This window comes from Danio rerio, chromosome 24 (genome assembly GCF_049306965.1).
Source record: "Danio rerio strain Tuebingen ecotype United States chromosome 24, GRCz12tu, whole genome shotgun sequence".
NCBI classification, from domain to species: domain Eukaryota; kingdom Metazoa; phylum Chordata; class Actinopteri; order Cypriniformes; family Danionidae; genus Danio; species Danio rerio.
In genome coordinates this window covers 43354296-43372108 of record NC_133199.1, presented here as the reverse complement: position 1 = coordinate 43372108, position 17813 = coordinate 43354296, and the positions used below count along the sequence as shown (strand labels likewise).

Here is a 17813-nt window from a genome sequence, read left to right as displayed (position 1 = left end):
ATAGCTGCATCATATTTTAGGTGCAAAACAATGAGTTTGCTGAAAATGATGTGAATAATAATAAATGTACTCAAATTCATGTTGTAATGTTATTTCCTGCTGAACACCAAACACATTCAGATAAATAATATATTAACATTAAGAAACAGTAAAAGAGCCCTCATTCACCAAACACCATTTCAGTTCATAAACCATATAATGCACTTTAATGAGGACAACATGAACAGTCGACAAGTAGAAAAGTATATGTAAACAAATGTGAATAATTATAATACATAATTCATTAGTTTTATCATTAATTACTCTACATTTGCAGTTTCTTTGTGATGATTAATTTAATAACTAAAAATGTTCAAGATATTGTGCAATGATTTAATTTCTACTTAAGCTAATCGTACTTTTGAGTTTTTGTATGATTTTAAGTATGACATTTCTATTTTTTACCTTTTAATTTGACCTTTAAATAACTCATAAGACTTAATTGCTCATTTTTAAATTAATAATTACAAAAAATGCCATAATTTCTTCCTTTAACATTATTTTTTTTATGTAACTACATAATTTAGCCATGGACAGTAATATAAAAATACATCAAATGTCTCTAATTCTCCTAGAAAAACGTGAAATTTAGTCTTTCTCATATGTACAATTACACAAAACTTCCAAAATCAGCCTGAATTTTGTTTTTAGTTTCATGAAGAATAAAAAAAAGTTCGTTTTTTGCATCATATTGTAGGTGCAAAAAAAAAAAACATGTGAATTTTTTCTAAATGCAATTAAATTCATTTATTAATTTTCATTCGCTTTTTCAGGGTCAGCAGTCTTAGGACAGAACCCCAGACACTTCCTCCAGCTCCACCGGAGGATCCTGAGGCACTCTCAGCCCAGCAGAGACACATAGTTCCTCCAGCGTGTCCCCCAAGGTCTCCTCCCCGTGGGACATGCCTGGAACACCTCTCTAGGTAGGCATCCGAAACAGGTGCCCGAGCCACCTCAGCCGACTTCTCTGGATGTGGAAGAGCAGCGGCTCTACTCCGAGCTCCTCACCCCGTCTATGAGGATGCGCCCTGCCACCCTGTGAAGAAGACTCATTTCGGCCACTTGTATCCAAGATCTTGTTCTTTCAGTCATCACCCAAAGCTCATGACCATAGCTGAGAGCAGGATTGTAGATTCATCGGTAAATCGAGAGCTTTGCCTTTTGGCTCAGCTCCTTCTTCACCACAACCGGCCAACACATTGACCGCATTACAGCTGCACCAATCCTCCTGTCAATCTCACACTCCATCCTTCCCTCACTCCTGAACAAAACCCTGAGATACTTGAACTCCTCCACCAGGGGTAAGGACTTTCCTCCATCCTCGAGATGGAATCAAACTCATGTTGCAATATGTCATTTCTATATTAATACCAAACAGATTCAGGTAAATGACACACCTTTCACAACAGCAAGAGCCCCCATTCACAACAAACACCACTTCAATTCATAAAACCATTTAATGCACTTTAATAAGGAGGACATGAAATCAAAACGGCATTATAAAAGATCATGTACATAATAAATCTGAAGCAACACTTCAAGAACACGCTTGTTCAGATTTCGTCATCTCCTACAGCTCTCTCTCTCTCTCTCTATGGGGAAAACAATGGAGCTAGATTTAAAGGAAGGGGCGTTTAAACTGACCTCAGAACAGCTTTCAGAACAAAAACAACATGCACACATTCCCTCAGAACAAACCAAATCTACATTCCAGAAGTAAACGGCGACGGACATCATGACGGGGCAAAAAAAACGGCAGTAGACGTTTGTTTAAAAGAAATAAACAGAACTCAAAGCTACACCTTTCATTTCAGCACAGTGGATGAGACGGGTGCAGCGCTCACTGGACTGAGATATTAAAGACTACAAGGACTGTGATGGAGGAGGACGTGGGCAGTTTACTATGGACGAGGCAAACATGATGGATATAAAAGTGGGGATATGCATGTATGTATGGGTCTGGGTGTTCGCTATGGTAACGTGAGATGATTCAGATCTCTCCGGCCTCTCTGTCGTCATGGCGACGAGATTCTGTCCGGCCGTTCAGCCCGTCTGATCTCCGCTCGGATGAGCTGCGCTTGGTGTCCCTCTCGCGATCACGGTCTCGTGAAGACCTGAAGACACACAGGAATCAGCTTAGTTCAACATAAGAGTTTGCTATTTATTTAAAGCATCAGTTCACTGTCAGGATAAAAAAATGTCTTCAGGTTTGGCATGAATATGCAAATTTTACATAAAATTCAAATGAGATTTTAAAAAGAGGGCGGAGCTACAAATCAGGGATTCAAAAATGATCGTGCCTCTTCACAGACAGTACACTTAAATCTTTCCAAGAAATTTAAAATCAATATGATATACCACAATCCAATGGTTTTAAATACCTTGAGCTGAGTCATTTCATTAAATCTTTGTCTGAAATGGGTAAACTGACATTTGAACTTGCAGCCATGGAGCAAATTGTATCAAACAGTTTTGCCAAGGGGCTAATTTCCAAAATATATAAAGTTCTGTCAAACTCATGTACTTCTTCCTTTGAGTTTGAAGTGTGTGTGGGAAAAAGACTAGGGTCACTAAATTAAAGACACGGATTGGTCTGAAATATGCACCAACTTGTATTCTAAATGTACTTCATTGGGTGTTCAAGAGCTCAATTATAAATTCATTAACAGAGTTTATCTCACACCCTTGCGTCTGAAAAAGATTTATAGAAACTCCTCTGATCTTTGTTGTAACTGCAGAAAAGGCAAAGGAACATTCCTTCACTGTTTTTGGGATTGTGACAAAATCATCTCTTTTTGGAGGAAAACACATCATTTTCTTTTTCTCTTTCAGATAAAGTTCTGTTTTTCTCTAGAATTGTATTTGTTGTATGATGTAGTAGAGAATGTGCCAGACCCCCACACCAAACACCTGTTTTAAATTTTGGTCTAACTGGCAAAGAAATGTATACTTTTATTGTGGTCATCTCCTCAGGTGCCTTCCTTTGAAATGTGGTTGTCTCAAGTATGTGCGTTATTTCCACTTGAAAAACTCACTTATGATGCACATCAAAAGTCAGATAGATGACTTCTGGCAGCTATAGACACCTTTTTGGCATTACATCAATAATCTCACCTGATTTTCTACTCTATGGTATATATATATTTATATATATATATATATATTTTTTTTTTTTTATATCCAGACTGTCTATCCTGACTGTACTACCATGTTTACTTGTTTGTATATCTCCCCATTTTTTTTTTTTACTTTCCCACTGCATGACTGAGACTGTGTTTATGTGCTTATGTATCAAAACAACCGATGACTAAAAAAAATTAAATAAAAAATAAAAACATCAGTGATGTTACTTTTTTTTGTTTGTTAATTTTTTAAAGAGTTTTAGTCATCAAGGTTGGTGCTGGTAAAAAAAAAATCTAGTAAATGTAAATAAATGATGATTTTTTTGACAAAAATAAAAAATAAATAAAGGGGGCGGGGCTACAAATGCCTGTGTGTCAGCATAGTGGCAGATTCAAAACAAGACTGACTTCCTTTGCTAATGAGGGAGAGAAGGGCACTAGTGGGCGGGGCTTTCCCCCTCTGATGACACATACAAATGGAGATTGTTAAAGTCTTTCTGCAGACTGTAGAAAAAATAAAAAAATTTTACTAGTAAAGGCTGGCTATATTCACACAATGCTGCCACACAACTGGGTTTAAACCTCCTATAAAAAGTGATTTTTGCATTATACGCCCCCTATAAGTAAATGTCCATCCGCGAATCTAAAACATTTAAAAAATAAAGTGTATTATTTCTCTAGTGCTCTTTCTGTTCTATGTAATGTTATCGTTTATTTTCCTATGCTAAAACAATATAAAACATATATAACATTTTAATATGTATATTAAAAAAAGAAATCAAGCATTACTTGTGTGACTGTTCTCTGCTGTGGCGTGAGCGGGATCTGGATCGGGATCGGTGTCGTCGGCGTCTGTCACGCTCTTTGGATCTAGAGCGAGAACGGCGTTTCTCTCGTGAAGCGGAGCGGGAACGCCGGCGTCTGCGCTCTCGATCACGCTCACGGGAACGAGACCTATAAAAAGAAGAAACAGACAACCTTATATTTGCATAAAACCTTTATTTTATAATAAATCTCTTTGCAATGGCGTATATGCACAGTCTACCGACAAACCTCCAGTAAAAGGTTCATTTCATGAGGTTCCTTTAACAGCATGAATGTTGTAAAAGTAATTAAACTATAATCAGTTAAACAGACTTAAGCATTGATTTAGTTACACATTCAAGGGTAAAATAAGATAAAAGATAATATATGTGGAGTAGAGTACAGTGGAGGAAATAAGTATTGAACACGTCACCATTTTTCTCAGAAAAACATGTCTAAAGGTGCTGTTGACATGAAATTTTCACCAGATGTTGTTAACCACCAAAGAAATCCAAATATGCAACAAAAACTAATCTAATTAAAAAAAATGAAATGACAAAGGGAAAAGCTTTGAACACATGAAGGAAGGAAGGTATAAAAAGGCAGGGTAAGCCCAGACAGCAGCTGAAATCTCTCAGTAGTATTTCAGTAACCCTCTGCCCTTCCTCAGTGTAAATGAATATCAGCTGCTTCAGTTCAACATCTACATCAGCAGGAGGATGAAGATGAAGCCAAGACGGACATTTCGGCAAGACAATGATCCAAAACACAGCCAAGGAAACTCAAATGCTTTCAGAGAAAAAAAAAATTTCAACCTGGAGAATGGCCCAGCCAATGGCCTGAAGTAAAGCTCAGAGTTGATAGACAAGACCCACCGAAGCATCAAGATTGACACTTTGAGGTCTGTGAGAAACTCACACCTGAGCAATGCATGTGAATTCATTCTCCAAATGAGGTGCGTTTAAGCTGTCATTATTTAAAAAAAAAAAAAAAGCCTTTGACATAAAGTGCTAAATACATTTCAGTCATTTAGTGCTCTCCTCGTGTCAGTGTTATTACACAGAATTCCCCCCCCCCCCCCCCTATATTAACTGAACATTACTGGATTAATACTGACCTCTTGCGATCTCGACTGCGTGATCTTGTCCTACAGAGAAAACCAGACAAACATGGTTATTTTGGTCAATACTGAGAATTTTCAAACCATGTATATTTATACTCAAACCATGTTACACACTCAAACAATTCCCTTTTTAACAACGGATTTCTTTGAGCTGAAAACACTTTAAAAGTTCATAGAAAATAAAACGTTGTTTAAATTCTTCAACTTAAAGAGATAGTTGAAATGTTAGACTTCCATGATACATTTTGTTCCTACTATGGGTGTCAATGGCTGCCTTTTATCAACATTCCACAGAATATCTGCTGTTGTGTTCAGAAGCATAAAAGTTTACAACCACATGAGTGAGTAAATGGTAAGAAAAAAGTGAACTGTCCCTTAAAGCAGGGGTTCTCAAAGTGGGGGGCCGGGACCCCTAAAGGGGTCAAGGGACAATGAAGGAGGGTCGCCTGGTGATTTAAAAAAATCTATTATTATTATTAAATCATATAAGAATGACCATATTTTATCCATAACCTACTGAAAAGAAAAATATAGTCGTTTATAATTACTATATAGTTACTATAGTAGCTTATAGTTACTTAGTAGCTTATAGACCCCAGTGGTAATTACATTATATTAAAGACACAGCAATAGCGTCAGATGCAGCAGATTGATTTTATAACACCAGGTTAAAGTTTCTGGCCCATTACAGCACTGACATTAAACGAAGAATGTATTGGTGTGTGTGTGACATTGCATGTAAGGTTTCTGTATTCATAACCAGGATATTGGGGGTCGCGAGTCACTGGCATCGTCATATTAGGGGTCGCAGGCTGAAAAGTTTGGGAACCTCTGCCTTAAAGAATCACAGTGCATCCCCCAAAATACCAATGAATTCTTATTTTAAACATTTATTAAATATTAAGTTAAATATTTATAAGTTTATAATGAAATAAAATAATTTCGAAATTGAGCTTGTGATCTGACTCAAACACGTTTATTCAAGTATCTCTTTAAATTCAAGTCTATATGACAGTGTATGTTGTCCATCTATGAAGGTGACAGATGCAATACTTTTCTCACCTCTTTTTCATCCTCTCCTCTCTCTCCCGCTCTTCCCTTCTCTTCAGCCGCTCCTGGTTTCTCCTCTCCTGTTTGTCCTGCACGGTTTTCTGTAGAGAACAAGTGTTATTACAGCACTCTATAAAGCTGTGAGCTGTGGTTTAGGCAGACCAGCACCTAGTTTTACGCGATGTCAGCTTCAATGGCCATTTTCATGGCGAGGAAATAGAAATATTGAGAGATTGAGGTTTAACTATTAATTTTTACTAAAAAAAATCTAAAGCTGTATTCAGATTAACACTGTTAAAAATCTCTTTAAAAGACTGCACTGGGTAAAATAAATAATTTCTCACAGAAGTAAAACCAACACAATCTAATAAAACATGCTTCATAGGTAAAGTGCTACTACAAATAAAGCACATGGGAGGATCTTCTCCAAGAATTAAGAACTTATGGACTGACTGATTCTACAATGGGTAAAAATGATCTGATCCCATCAAGGTTTCCATTTCCAACATTAGAGCTAATTTCAGGAAGTTTGTTAATTAAATGTTGATCCCATTCATCATTAACGTATGAACAAAATGTTAGCTTTACATCCGAAGCAGGTAATAAACAAATTTTGGGGTTTGACCCATTACCTTCAGCTGCTCCAGCTTCTCTCTGATCTGGATGAAGCCCAGGTGTAGTTTCCCACCAAAGTGGTCAGCGAGACGCCGATCGTTGTCATGGAGACCCAAGTAGGCGGAGCAAACCTCACAGACACGCAACTTCTGCTGCTGGAAACTAGATGCGGGCATAGAGTTCCTGTACTCTTCCTGAAAGTGACATTTACAGAGAAAATGCACAGCTGATAAACAAACATCCAGACAATTACCATAGAAGAAAAGAGATATTAGATGGTAAGTTTTAAATCTTTGTCTATATGCGTGTAACAGGTGTATTTTTACATATTTCTTGTCTATTTATGTACACAGTGCACTTGTGTACATAAATATGTTGTCTTGGGTCATTGCATTTTGCAAAGTTTTATGTACAGTATTTACAATGTATTATTTGTATACTGTATATAGCCTCAAATGTAGGCAGGGCTTGACATTAACACCCACCAACTTGCCAAATGCGGGTAGATTTCAGCGTTGGCGGCTAAAACAGACACTCCCACAAGCCACTTCGGCTGGTTGAAAATAATTTTCCCGGATAACAATTCTCAAAAGCAGCGTTAGACAATAAGATTAGTACAAAATGCATGCAAAGGCGATATTAGAATGGGGAAGCAACAGTAATGACAAAAATAATAGTGTTCGCACGAGCAAAAGAAAGCAGGTGAATACCGAATGAGAGGATAATCACTGCGCTAACAGCTGATGTGATGCGCCGGCTGCTTAAAACGCATGTGCGCTCCCGTTTCCTTGCGTGACGCAACCGTGCCTAGAAAGCCAACTGATGTGATCGGTTCTCTTTCAAATAGACTAGACAAAAAGGGATGAACATGCACCCACAGTCTTGCTGCTTTAAGAGCTCCAGATTTGTCTTTTTGTAAGCAGCAGTGGTAGCTTTCACTTTAACCATTCTTTGAACAGATTATTATCCCTTTATTAATCGGACACGTTTCTTTACCCGCTTTCTTGTGTCAATATGGTTTAATTATAATTTTTTACAATAACATTGCTTTAATGGGAGATTACCTCCCTATTTTTGTGTAGTTAACTGGTGATCTGGGACCTTTAGCCAGGACAGATTACTGTGTAAATGTTTTGTTAAATAAAAAGTATAGCATACAGCTATATTTTGCTTGTTTCGACACATTTAAAATTGGTGGCTAAGAAATAATTAATTGTTTATGTTTGGTGTGGTCAGAGATAAATTTGGTAAATCCTTCATTTTGAGCTCTGTAAATTATATGAAACAAAAACTAATTGTAATACAATAAAACCATGACTCATTGGCTCATGATTATTGAGCAGCTCATACACGACACACAAAAAGTGAAATGAATTAGGAGGCATGTGGACATAACGCAGAATCTAAATCAAATAATTTTAGCATGTCAAAGTCATATTTATGTGTATAAAATATATATTCCCAACAACAAAATTGTGGCTAGTACTATTGTAAAACTACTATCCCCAGTGGCTGGTGATCAAAAAAGTTAATGTCAAGCCCTGAATTTAGGTCACAGTATTTTGCACTGTACCCAAGCTTTTCACTCATCATAGCACACACCCTGCTGATGATGTGACAATAAATCTGATCTGATCTGATTAAATGTGTGAGAAGTGCTCCTGGGGAAATATATTAATTGGATATAATAAAGGGCATGGTCTAACCTCTGCATCTTTCTTCCTAGATCGGACTTTCTCAACCTCCTGCAGAACCTCCTGCGCTTCATCCACATTTCCCTCAGCGCCGAGTTGCTCAGCCTTTGCGAGCAGCTTCCCGATCTCCTCGTTTAGCTCGTGAACCTTTTCTGCCTGTCAAAAACACATAGCACACATTTATAATGTCCAGTAGTGCTTTTTATACAGTACAAATAAAACACCACAACAGCAGTTTTAAGCCAGATACCTTGATTATATAAGCAAAACAGCAATTAAAATACAATTTGATTATTTAGCCTAAATAGTTTTTGTAAAATGTTATCTGAAAAACTTCATACCTTTTGCGCCACCTCAGCGCTGATCTCCTCTTGAGTCTCAGCGAGACGCTTCTTGGCCAGTTCAGTCCTGCGGTCACAGTCAGCAATGAAGGACTCTAGGTGATCCACAGCCTACAGAACACACACAGATTTAACAACTCAACTTACAAAAGCATTGACAGAGCTCTACTTCATCACAGATTACATCAGCAGACGGAATCTGCTGCTGTATTTTGCAGAAAATTTAATCTTAAAAGAAAAATCTGTGGATGCATATTTATTTTAAGAGTGTATTTTATGAGCTGAAAACCTAGCACAAAATAAAAAATAACTTATAATTAAGCTTTACAATAAAAATGCAATTAGAATCACTTGCTTGGTATACAAAGCTACAGCAGGTCTCATGTAAAACATTCACTAAAAGACAGAAAATATTACTTTAACAAATATTCTAGCAATTTGCATATTAATTAATAATATAACTAAAATTAATATCAGTGCTAAAAACTCGCCAAAGCTGAAAAGAGTGACAACCACATCTATTCTAAACCATATAAGCTTGGTCTATATGCAGTCATCTGCAAATAAAAATCTCAGTTTTTGTTTCCTCTCAGAATCGAGATGCCATAACCACTCGCTCATGCTTGCAGACCGAGCTCTCCTGCTTTTTTGAAGTGGACGTGACCCATGGCTGGTTTGGGCATTGCTGATTGGGGGAATTAAGCTGCACTCACTTTATTGGTTAATAAGCATGCCAGACAAAAAGGGCTGTCATGCATTTGCTCTCGGACTGAGATGTGTCTAAGGCCCTGTTTACACTGTCAGGTGTATCTGAGTTTTTTGCCTGTCTGTTTACACATTCTTATAATTGTGACCCATATCCGATAAATGTATTTACACTCGCCATACAATTTACGACGTCGCACATACGTAAAGGCTCAAATATGTGAAGATCGCCTTCCCGAGGAGGGAAAGGGCCATCATCGTAGCTATGGTTTATATATGGTGCCCTCCAACTTTCAGAGGAATTTGTAGATACGAGAGAGATCTCCGGTCTGGTGGGAGGAAATTGCGCCAACTGACCACTTTCCTCCTCCATGTTTCTTCTGTTGTTGTTTACCGAGTTTCGTCTCCACACAGGCTCTTCCTTCAACATCATTAAACCACGGAGATGTACAACATTGTCACAAGTTTTATGACAGGCAGATCGGATTTATTGAGCCATTATGTTTTATACATTTACATGATAGTCACATATCTGATTTATTTCCACATATGAAGGAGGCTTGAAACCCATCTCTGAATATCTGAATGCATGTGTTTTTTTTACATGCTCATAGAACTGAACCGATCTGCGTCACATGAGCAAAAAAAATCAGAATTGGGTCACATTTAACTGGCAGTGTAAACAGGGCCTAAATGGGTTAACATATTTATTAGAGCAGTGAACCTACACTAGTCTCACGGTTCGGTTACGATTATCATGCCATCGATTCGGTTCAATTCGATATTTCGGTGCATCACGGTGCAATGACGATGCTTTCCATACACAGCTTTATATTTTCTTCACAGCAGCAGTTCTTGTATTAAAATGAATATATTTATATATTGTTTGTAATACAATTTTTCCGTTTAATACAAACAGTCATATATAAACTGCAACTTTAAACAAAACGAGCATTTAGCAAATAATATAAACAAACATAAACATCCAGCTCATTTTCTGAATCTTGTCTAGTTCTCTTACACCTCTTTGATTGGTCACACCCTCAACAAAAACGGTTGTGATTGGCTCTTGCGCGCTGCGCTTTTCAGATAAGTGACACTGATAAGCGGCAGGGGCGATCTCACAGCTGATGCATGATAGACACGGTGGAGAAAACTCTGCAGACACGCGCTCGTTTCTGTATCCAAACGTAATGCTGTAAAACAGCCGAGAGGAGAAGAAAAGCCACCCCAGCAGGTCAAATGGGCCACTGTGTGTGTGTGTGTGTGTGTGAGAGAGAGAGAGAGAGAGAGAGAGAGAAAGAGAGAAATGGAGTAGGCTACTTTCATTCTCTGGATCTCAGTGAAATAGGGGCTATTGTTGTATATGTCAGTGAAAGACTGATCCAGCAAACACACACAGTGAAATTGTGCACAGTTAATGAGTTTTAAGTAGTTAAAGCGTTGTAAATACTCGTGATCGCCTCCCTCGCGACAGAGCGCATATGAGGTAAATGACGTCAGTAATAACCGGTTATGATTATTACTGAACCGATACCGAATTATCCGCGTCTGCATCGCGATGCACCGAAGAAACGATTAATTTTGACACCCCTAATATATATATTGCAGCCTTTGCGATTAGACACCCTCCACCTCAAATTTCTTATTCACAGATCAACAAGATCAAGTTGAAAATCCCAGATTTGTAAAAAGTTGACAAATGTGCACCTCTGCACTGATAAATTATACATTTACACAGGTAAATTACTAGATTGAATGACATGCTCAAATCTACAGGCACGGATTGTGAGCCAAAACATCACTTACATCCAGTTCAAAGAACAAGTCTCTCTCTTTAGACGCGATCTCATAGTCAGCCCTCAGCGCCAGGTCATGGATCTTAGAGCATTCGCCAAGGTCCATCCGCTAAAAACACATCAAACAAACAAACATAGCCTTCATCAGTATGAACAATATATGACAGTGAAATAAACTGGCTGACTAAACTTGGCCTGTCACAATAATCAATATCGACTTATCGTGCAATACTTGGATGACCTCAATTTTTGCCATGGCAGAATTTTTACTAACAAATTTACAAATAGCATTAAAGCCATTTTACAAAGAGATTTACATTTTACCTCACCGCTGTCAAAGATTATATTTAGATAATTACAAATAAGTAGGGCCAAACGGAATCTGCGGACGTTTTTTGCTATTTCTGCGAAAAATTTTGGTAAAAATCTGCAGATTTCTGCTGAATTATTTTGGGATTATCCAGCAGAGTTTCATAAATAGAGCTGCACAATTAATCGTAAAATGATTGTGATCTCGATTTGATCCCCTAGACGATCTTAATCCAGCATTTCTACGATTCTGTCAATCATATTTGCAAGTTTAGGAGAGAAGAAAAGGCGGCTGTACAAGTCTTTTTATTGTTTCACATACTTTGCCCAGTGACATTGACACCTCCAAATGATGTTGAATGAGTCACATACTGTATTATAAGGTATAATTCACCCAAAAATGTCATTTTTATCTTCATATAATGATGTTTTCACGGCCGGGAAATCTCACGTGAGGTGAGCTGCTGACCGTGAGCTCTTTCACAGGAAGGGCGCGCGCGCTCTACTTGATGATAGATGCGTGCGCGCGTCTACTTTAGTGAACAGAACCTGCATATGTTGCGAGTAACAGGTAATACAGTTGTAAATAATATTGTTTGTGGCAGGGATCGTTTGGGAGCTGCACGCGAAGTATGAACAGCACTTCGCAGTCAAAATGAAACCGAAAGTGTGCACTTCATTTAAATGATCATATCGCATTTGAGAGTTATGATTACGACAAGCATTTGATATGTTTTTTCTTTCATAGCGAACAGAGTTGTGCATAAATAAATGTTTAGTGTCAGTATACCTACTCTAGCCTATATATTGTTGAATATAATCTAATAATGACAAATGTCTGATTTTACCAGTGAATAAAATTGTCTAATAATGTTGTCAATGACAGATTGCAAGCATACATCTTAAATATAATAATTCAACATCAGAATTATTATAAGTAGAATCAAATTATTTATAGAAACCAGTTGACTTACACATAATATTAATATTGATGTTTTGCCATATTGTTTTTACCATACCTTTATTTTACATCTACAGAATCGTAAGAAAATCGTGATCTTAATTAAGCAAAAAAAATAAAATAAAATTCACGATTCTCATTTTAGCCAGAATTGTGCAGCTCTAATCATAACTAAAACCTTAATATATAAAATGAAAAGTAATAAATTACTGAATAAAAACTGAATAAATTCAGATTTACACATTTACTCAAGTAAATAAACAGAATTAACGACGGGCTAAAAATCTGCAGAATTCTGAGCGCGCAGATTCCGTGTGGGCCCACCAATAGGACATTTCCCATTTCAACATCAATGTATAGAATCTAAATAACCTTAAGAATGATATTAGTGTTATCATTATATAATCAGTGGCATAAAATCATCAATGACAATAATATCGCTTAGCAGAACAATCTCTGACAATATATCGCACAGCAAAATTTCCGTATCATGACAGGCCCAGACTAAAGCTTTCCTCACCGTTCCAGAGAGGATGTCATGCGGGCAGCAGTTGAGTAGGTGAGATTTGCAGACGCGCTCGTCTGTGAATTTAACCCGCTGTCTCGACTCATCTCCTGTAAGAACACAGCACATAATTGACACTGAATGAGACCACACACAAACTCGCGCACGGCTCACACACTCACTGCGGTGCTACACACTAACTTTGTGGCCAAGGGTCACAGTCCTGCCTGTCTCTGCAGTGAAATCATGACATGTGCTGAGTCTGAGAGTGTCTGAGAGTGCTGTCACATATAATCAGTGTTACGGTGGAGAGTAAAAGATCTTGTTCATGTAGATTGCAGAGGTTTAACCTCCGCTGACCCAAGGCCGCTTTCTTTAAAAGGCTGCTAAATGTGAATATCTAAAAATTGAATAACCCAATAGGCTAGTGTTGTCAGTCTGCATCAGTCATTTATTCTGTTTAGCCATCATAGACATGAGAGGAAGTTCTGTGTGTCAGCCTGTAGTGTGTGTGTAAGGTCTGGGCGACACAGCTTTAATTAAATCCCAATTTCTTTCAATCTTAATGTTGTTAAAATGACTAAATTAATGCATTTAATACATCAATAAAATACGTAAACTGAAATCAAAAGCTTTTTTAACATGTAAAACAATGACAATAATAACTTAATTATAAATTTGTAAATAAAAATCACTAAAAATACAATACAATAAATTGTGAATATTAAATATCTCACCCAGCCTTACTTTTCATGATGTGTCTGCAGTTTTCAGACCTGCCAATTGAGCGCAAGGGTGTATGGGATTGTCGTCTTGTACTCTAAGAGCATAATCCCTCATGCATACATACTGAAATGCTGAATAATCTAACGTGCACATTAAAAAGCAACCAATACAAGAAGTTGAACAAGTTGACCAAGTTGAAACAAAACAGAAAACTAAAGTGAAAGGTTAATAGATACACACTGCGAGGTCTCTCCCATTCAGAACCCCTCCTGCGGTCCCAGCCTCTAAAAGTTTAAAGGGAAAAGCTTTTCTTGCCCAAACCTGTAATGAGGAAGTTGGGAATGATACAAAAGAATACAAGTGAAGACGTCGGCGGAGGAATTTGACTTCTTTCCTTTATTTACTTAATGTTGTTTTATTAAAGTCAGTTTTGAGGAAAGACGCTCAGGCACAGCATCAGTGTACTACATCCGCCTGGGCAGAAGCTTCGTATCCTCTCTGCTTACTTTAGCAACTAGCGTGATGTGTAAAACAGTTACTGCTGGAAAGCAAACAGTATTGTTTTTTCATATTCATAACAGCTTTAAAAAGCATTGGTGACTCACGGCTCGATGAACATGAGGCTTTTCTGCAACTCCCTTGCAGATGTAGGCTGGCAAACATACACTGAACCTTAATGAATAGAATAAAGGGGCCACAATTGTTCAGTCTGTATGAAACAAATGCACGGGAAGCATATGAATTCATCTCAGCAGCATTCACACAGACAGTCGCTTCATTCACACGGAGGGTGAGATTTCTTACAGCCAGTTTAACTCAATTCAACAAATTCTCCTTTCTGTTGTTTGCTCATCTTTTCATCTGATCAAATTCACATCATATTCATTATTTAAGTCATATTTCCTCTTGGTAAAGCTCATTTAGATTTAATGCTTGCATCCATCATTTTTTAAATGTGAAATTACACTCTAAAAGAACGAGAGGTGGTCATTAACCCTTACAAATATATTATATTACATTTATATTAATATATTAAATCTTTTTTAGCAAGACATATAAAATAATGTATACAGTGCTCCGCATAAATGAGTACACCACATATTAAAAAATAATATAGGTGATATTTTCTGGTGCATTTCAACAAAATCGATTTAATAACCAGATTTATTCATTAAAATAAAAGTTTGTCCACCTAACAATCTTAAAAATAGAAATATTAATTAATAAATATTGCAAGAAAAAAATACAAACTACAAAATTTCAACTACATTTAATTTAGCTCGTTTCTTATAATTTATCCTCTTTTTAGTTTTTATTTAATATTTTTTTCCCCCTAACAGAGATTTGGCTGTACTAATTACTGGAACATTATCGTTAAGTTTAATCTGCAACAGATAGCATCCTATAAAAACATATACAATAAATAAATGTTATACATAGACAATATTCATTTAAAAAGACAGACTTGTAAAGGCTGTACTCATAAATGCTGAGCACTGTACATGGTCATGCAATATTATTAATCAATGCACTCAAAATACAATTGAAAAAGGTGCATTTTCTATTAATCTATAAGAATTGTGTTATAAATTATACAATAAAAACTAATTGCGATAGATATTCAATCCACTCAGGGTTATGCAGGTTTCACCAAGTAAAATTTAAGACATTTTTAAGACCATTATAATTGAAATTTTAGAGTTAAACAGGGCTAAATGCTAAGCATTTTTTTCGTATATCCCAGTTAGAAAATATTTTTACTTGCCCAAAACAATTACAATTTAATACATGTAACAATACAATAATAATCATTTTGTTTGAATATTTTTTTTAATTAAATTTTCAGCTATATCCATTAAACCATATAACGCTAACCAAGAATTGTACAAAACATAGCTGTCAATTACTTCAGAAAACAATAATATTAATTGGGTCAGTATCCTCAGCAGTAAATAAATGGAGAACTTTTAAGCCAATGTTACTGTAAGCAAAGTCTTTAGAAAAAAATTGTAAGATCTAAAACACAACATTTCAGTAGATTTAAAGCTTTTTTGGGCCTAAAATTTAGCTTTTGAGGTTTAAGACATTTTAAGACCCTATGGATACCCTGCCACTTCAAATGCTGTTTAAATATCACCTAAAATTGACAGCAGAGGCAGATTTAACCAATAGGCAAAGCAAGCAGCTCCCAAATAAATACCTAGAAGTATAAATTATACTTATAAATTATATATAAAATAATTTATTATATTTTGTATGACGAGGATCTAAAAAAAAAAAAAATCTTTTTATTTTTACTTCTGCAGAAATGTGCCCCCGCCATCAATCATGAAGCAGTCCAGCAGTTAAATTAGGTATTAAGTTTAAATAAACGTAATTAAAAAAATAAAAATATTTTATTAAAACGTTAAACTATTAAAAAAAACTTATATATTATTTTAGTTGAAAAACGTTTTAAACGATTTTCTTAAAATGAATTCACAAGATGTTGCTTTAGGTGTTGTTTTTATTTTGCATTAAGACGCAATACAGAAAAGGAGATTAATTGATTTAAATAAACCAATTAAGAATAAAAAAAGTATAAAGTTTTGGGTCCCCAAATCACTAAATCCGCCCCTGCCTCTAAAATATATTGATCACTAACATTAACAATAACATACTAACTGTAAATACAATTATCTGGTGAAAACGTGTATAGAGTACAATAAACATACAAGATATTTTTTTTCAATGTTCTACTTAAAATTAGCCTACTGTCTCCATTTTCACTTAACTATTACATTTTAAACACTAGTCTTCCCGGCTTTTCAATTAGCATAGCATAGCATACGGAGCCTTGACGTCGTCTCACTGACGTCATTAGCCTCCTTCATGGACACAAACATTAAACTAAAGCGCTTCAAGAGGAAATGTTGCAGCATTTAGCTCATCTCAATGCTTTGATATTCGTCTATAGACATTAATTTTAGTATTTGATTGGGTTACTCTATTGAGATTTGGGTTAATCTGAGCGCGCGGCCTGCAGAAATCCTCTCAGCGCCGTTAGCACGCAGCTAACACTCACCATCCCTCGACGTTCCCATCAGCTGATCCAGCAGAGCTCTCATCTGAGCCTGGGCCGACATCCTCGCTGATTAACCGAGCTCACCTCACAAAGTTGACACTGATTTTACACTAAAACTGTGCGTTTGAATCATCTGCAGAGCGCTTCGCTCCTGCGCCTGTCGCCTCCGCCGCTCTCTTCGCTAGCTAGCGAGCAAATGAACTCAAAAGGCTGAACAGCCAATCAGAGTGCGTGACGCAGTCTTAAAGAGGACGCAGCAGTGCTTCACGTCAAAACTACAAATACACCGTTTTATTTTTGTTAACAGATACATTTGTACATTTAATTGGCTCTAAAAACGTATTTTCTTATATTTAATGACTAAATACCCATTGCGTTTAATCTGCTTCACTTTTTTCTTTGTATTTGTTTTTTTTTTTGTGTATTTGTGTGTATTGTATTTGTATTTTTTGTTAAAGATAGTCCCAATTATAACTATTTGTTATTGTATACATATACTTATATTGTATACATTGTTATTGGGCTTATTAAAACAGAAAATGCACAAAAAAATGCATAATACTACTAATACATTAATACATAAAGACAGTTACAGCTCATCCAGGATGCTGCGGCCAGGATTCTGACCAGACCCAGGAAATCAGAGCACATCACACCGGTCCTCAGGTCTTTAAACTGGCTCCCAATTACATTCAGAATAGATTTTAAAGTATTACTACTAGTCTATTAATCACTAAATGGCCTAGGAGCTCAATACATTACAGATATGCTGAGATAAGATGGACCAGGAATGAATATACATTTGTATAAACTTAAGTTGTGACTAAACAAATAATTAAATAATGTTTTATTTGTCCCGTTACAACTGTTAATAATAATAATTAAAAAATTCTATTCTTCTACTTAAAGAAGCGCTCACTGTTTCGTTTATTATTATTAGTGAAATTGCATATTTA

At 36.4% G+C, this 17813-nt stretch overlaps 1 protein-coding gene across 11 annotated transcripts; it reads right to left on the bottom strand.

The window, feature by feature from the left end:
- Nucleotides 1–1477: 1477 nt before the first annotated feature.
- luc7l (LUC7-like (S. cerevisiae)) lies at nucleotides 1478–17061 on the bottom strand. Of its 11 annotated transcripts, none has more exons than XM_021470133.2 (13): nucleotides 16858–17061; nucleotides 14399–14465; nucleotides 14034–14114; nucleotides 13805–13933; nucleotides 13083–13177; nucleotides 11303–11401; nucleotides 8789–8899; nucleotides 8460–8603; nucleotides 6771–6947; nucleotides 6151–6239; nucleotides 5083–5112; nucleotides 3951–4115; nucleotides 1478–2153 (listed from the first exon to the last, which is right to left on the bottom strand). In XM_021470133.2, the coding sequence occupies exons 6-13, from the start codon at nucleotides 11396–11398 to the stop codon at nucleotides 2030–2032; spliced, it is 936 nt and encodes a 311-aa protein (XP_021325808.1). In that variant the 5' UTR covers nucleotides 11399–11401; nucleotides 13083–13177; nucleotides 13805–13933; nucleotides 14034–14114; nucleotides 14399–14465; nucleotides 16858–17061; the 3' UTR covers nucleotides 1478–2029.
- Nucleotides 17062–17813: the final 752 nt, after the last annotated feature.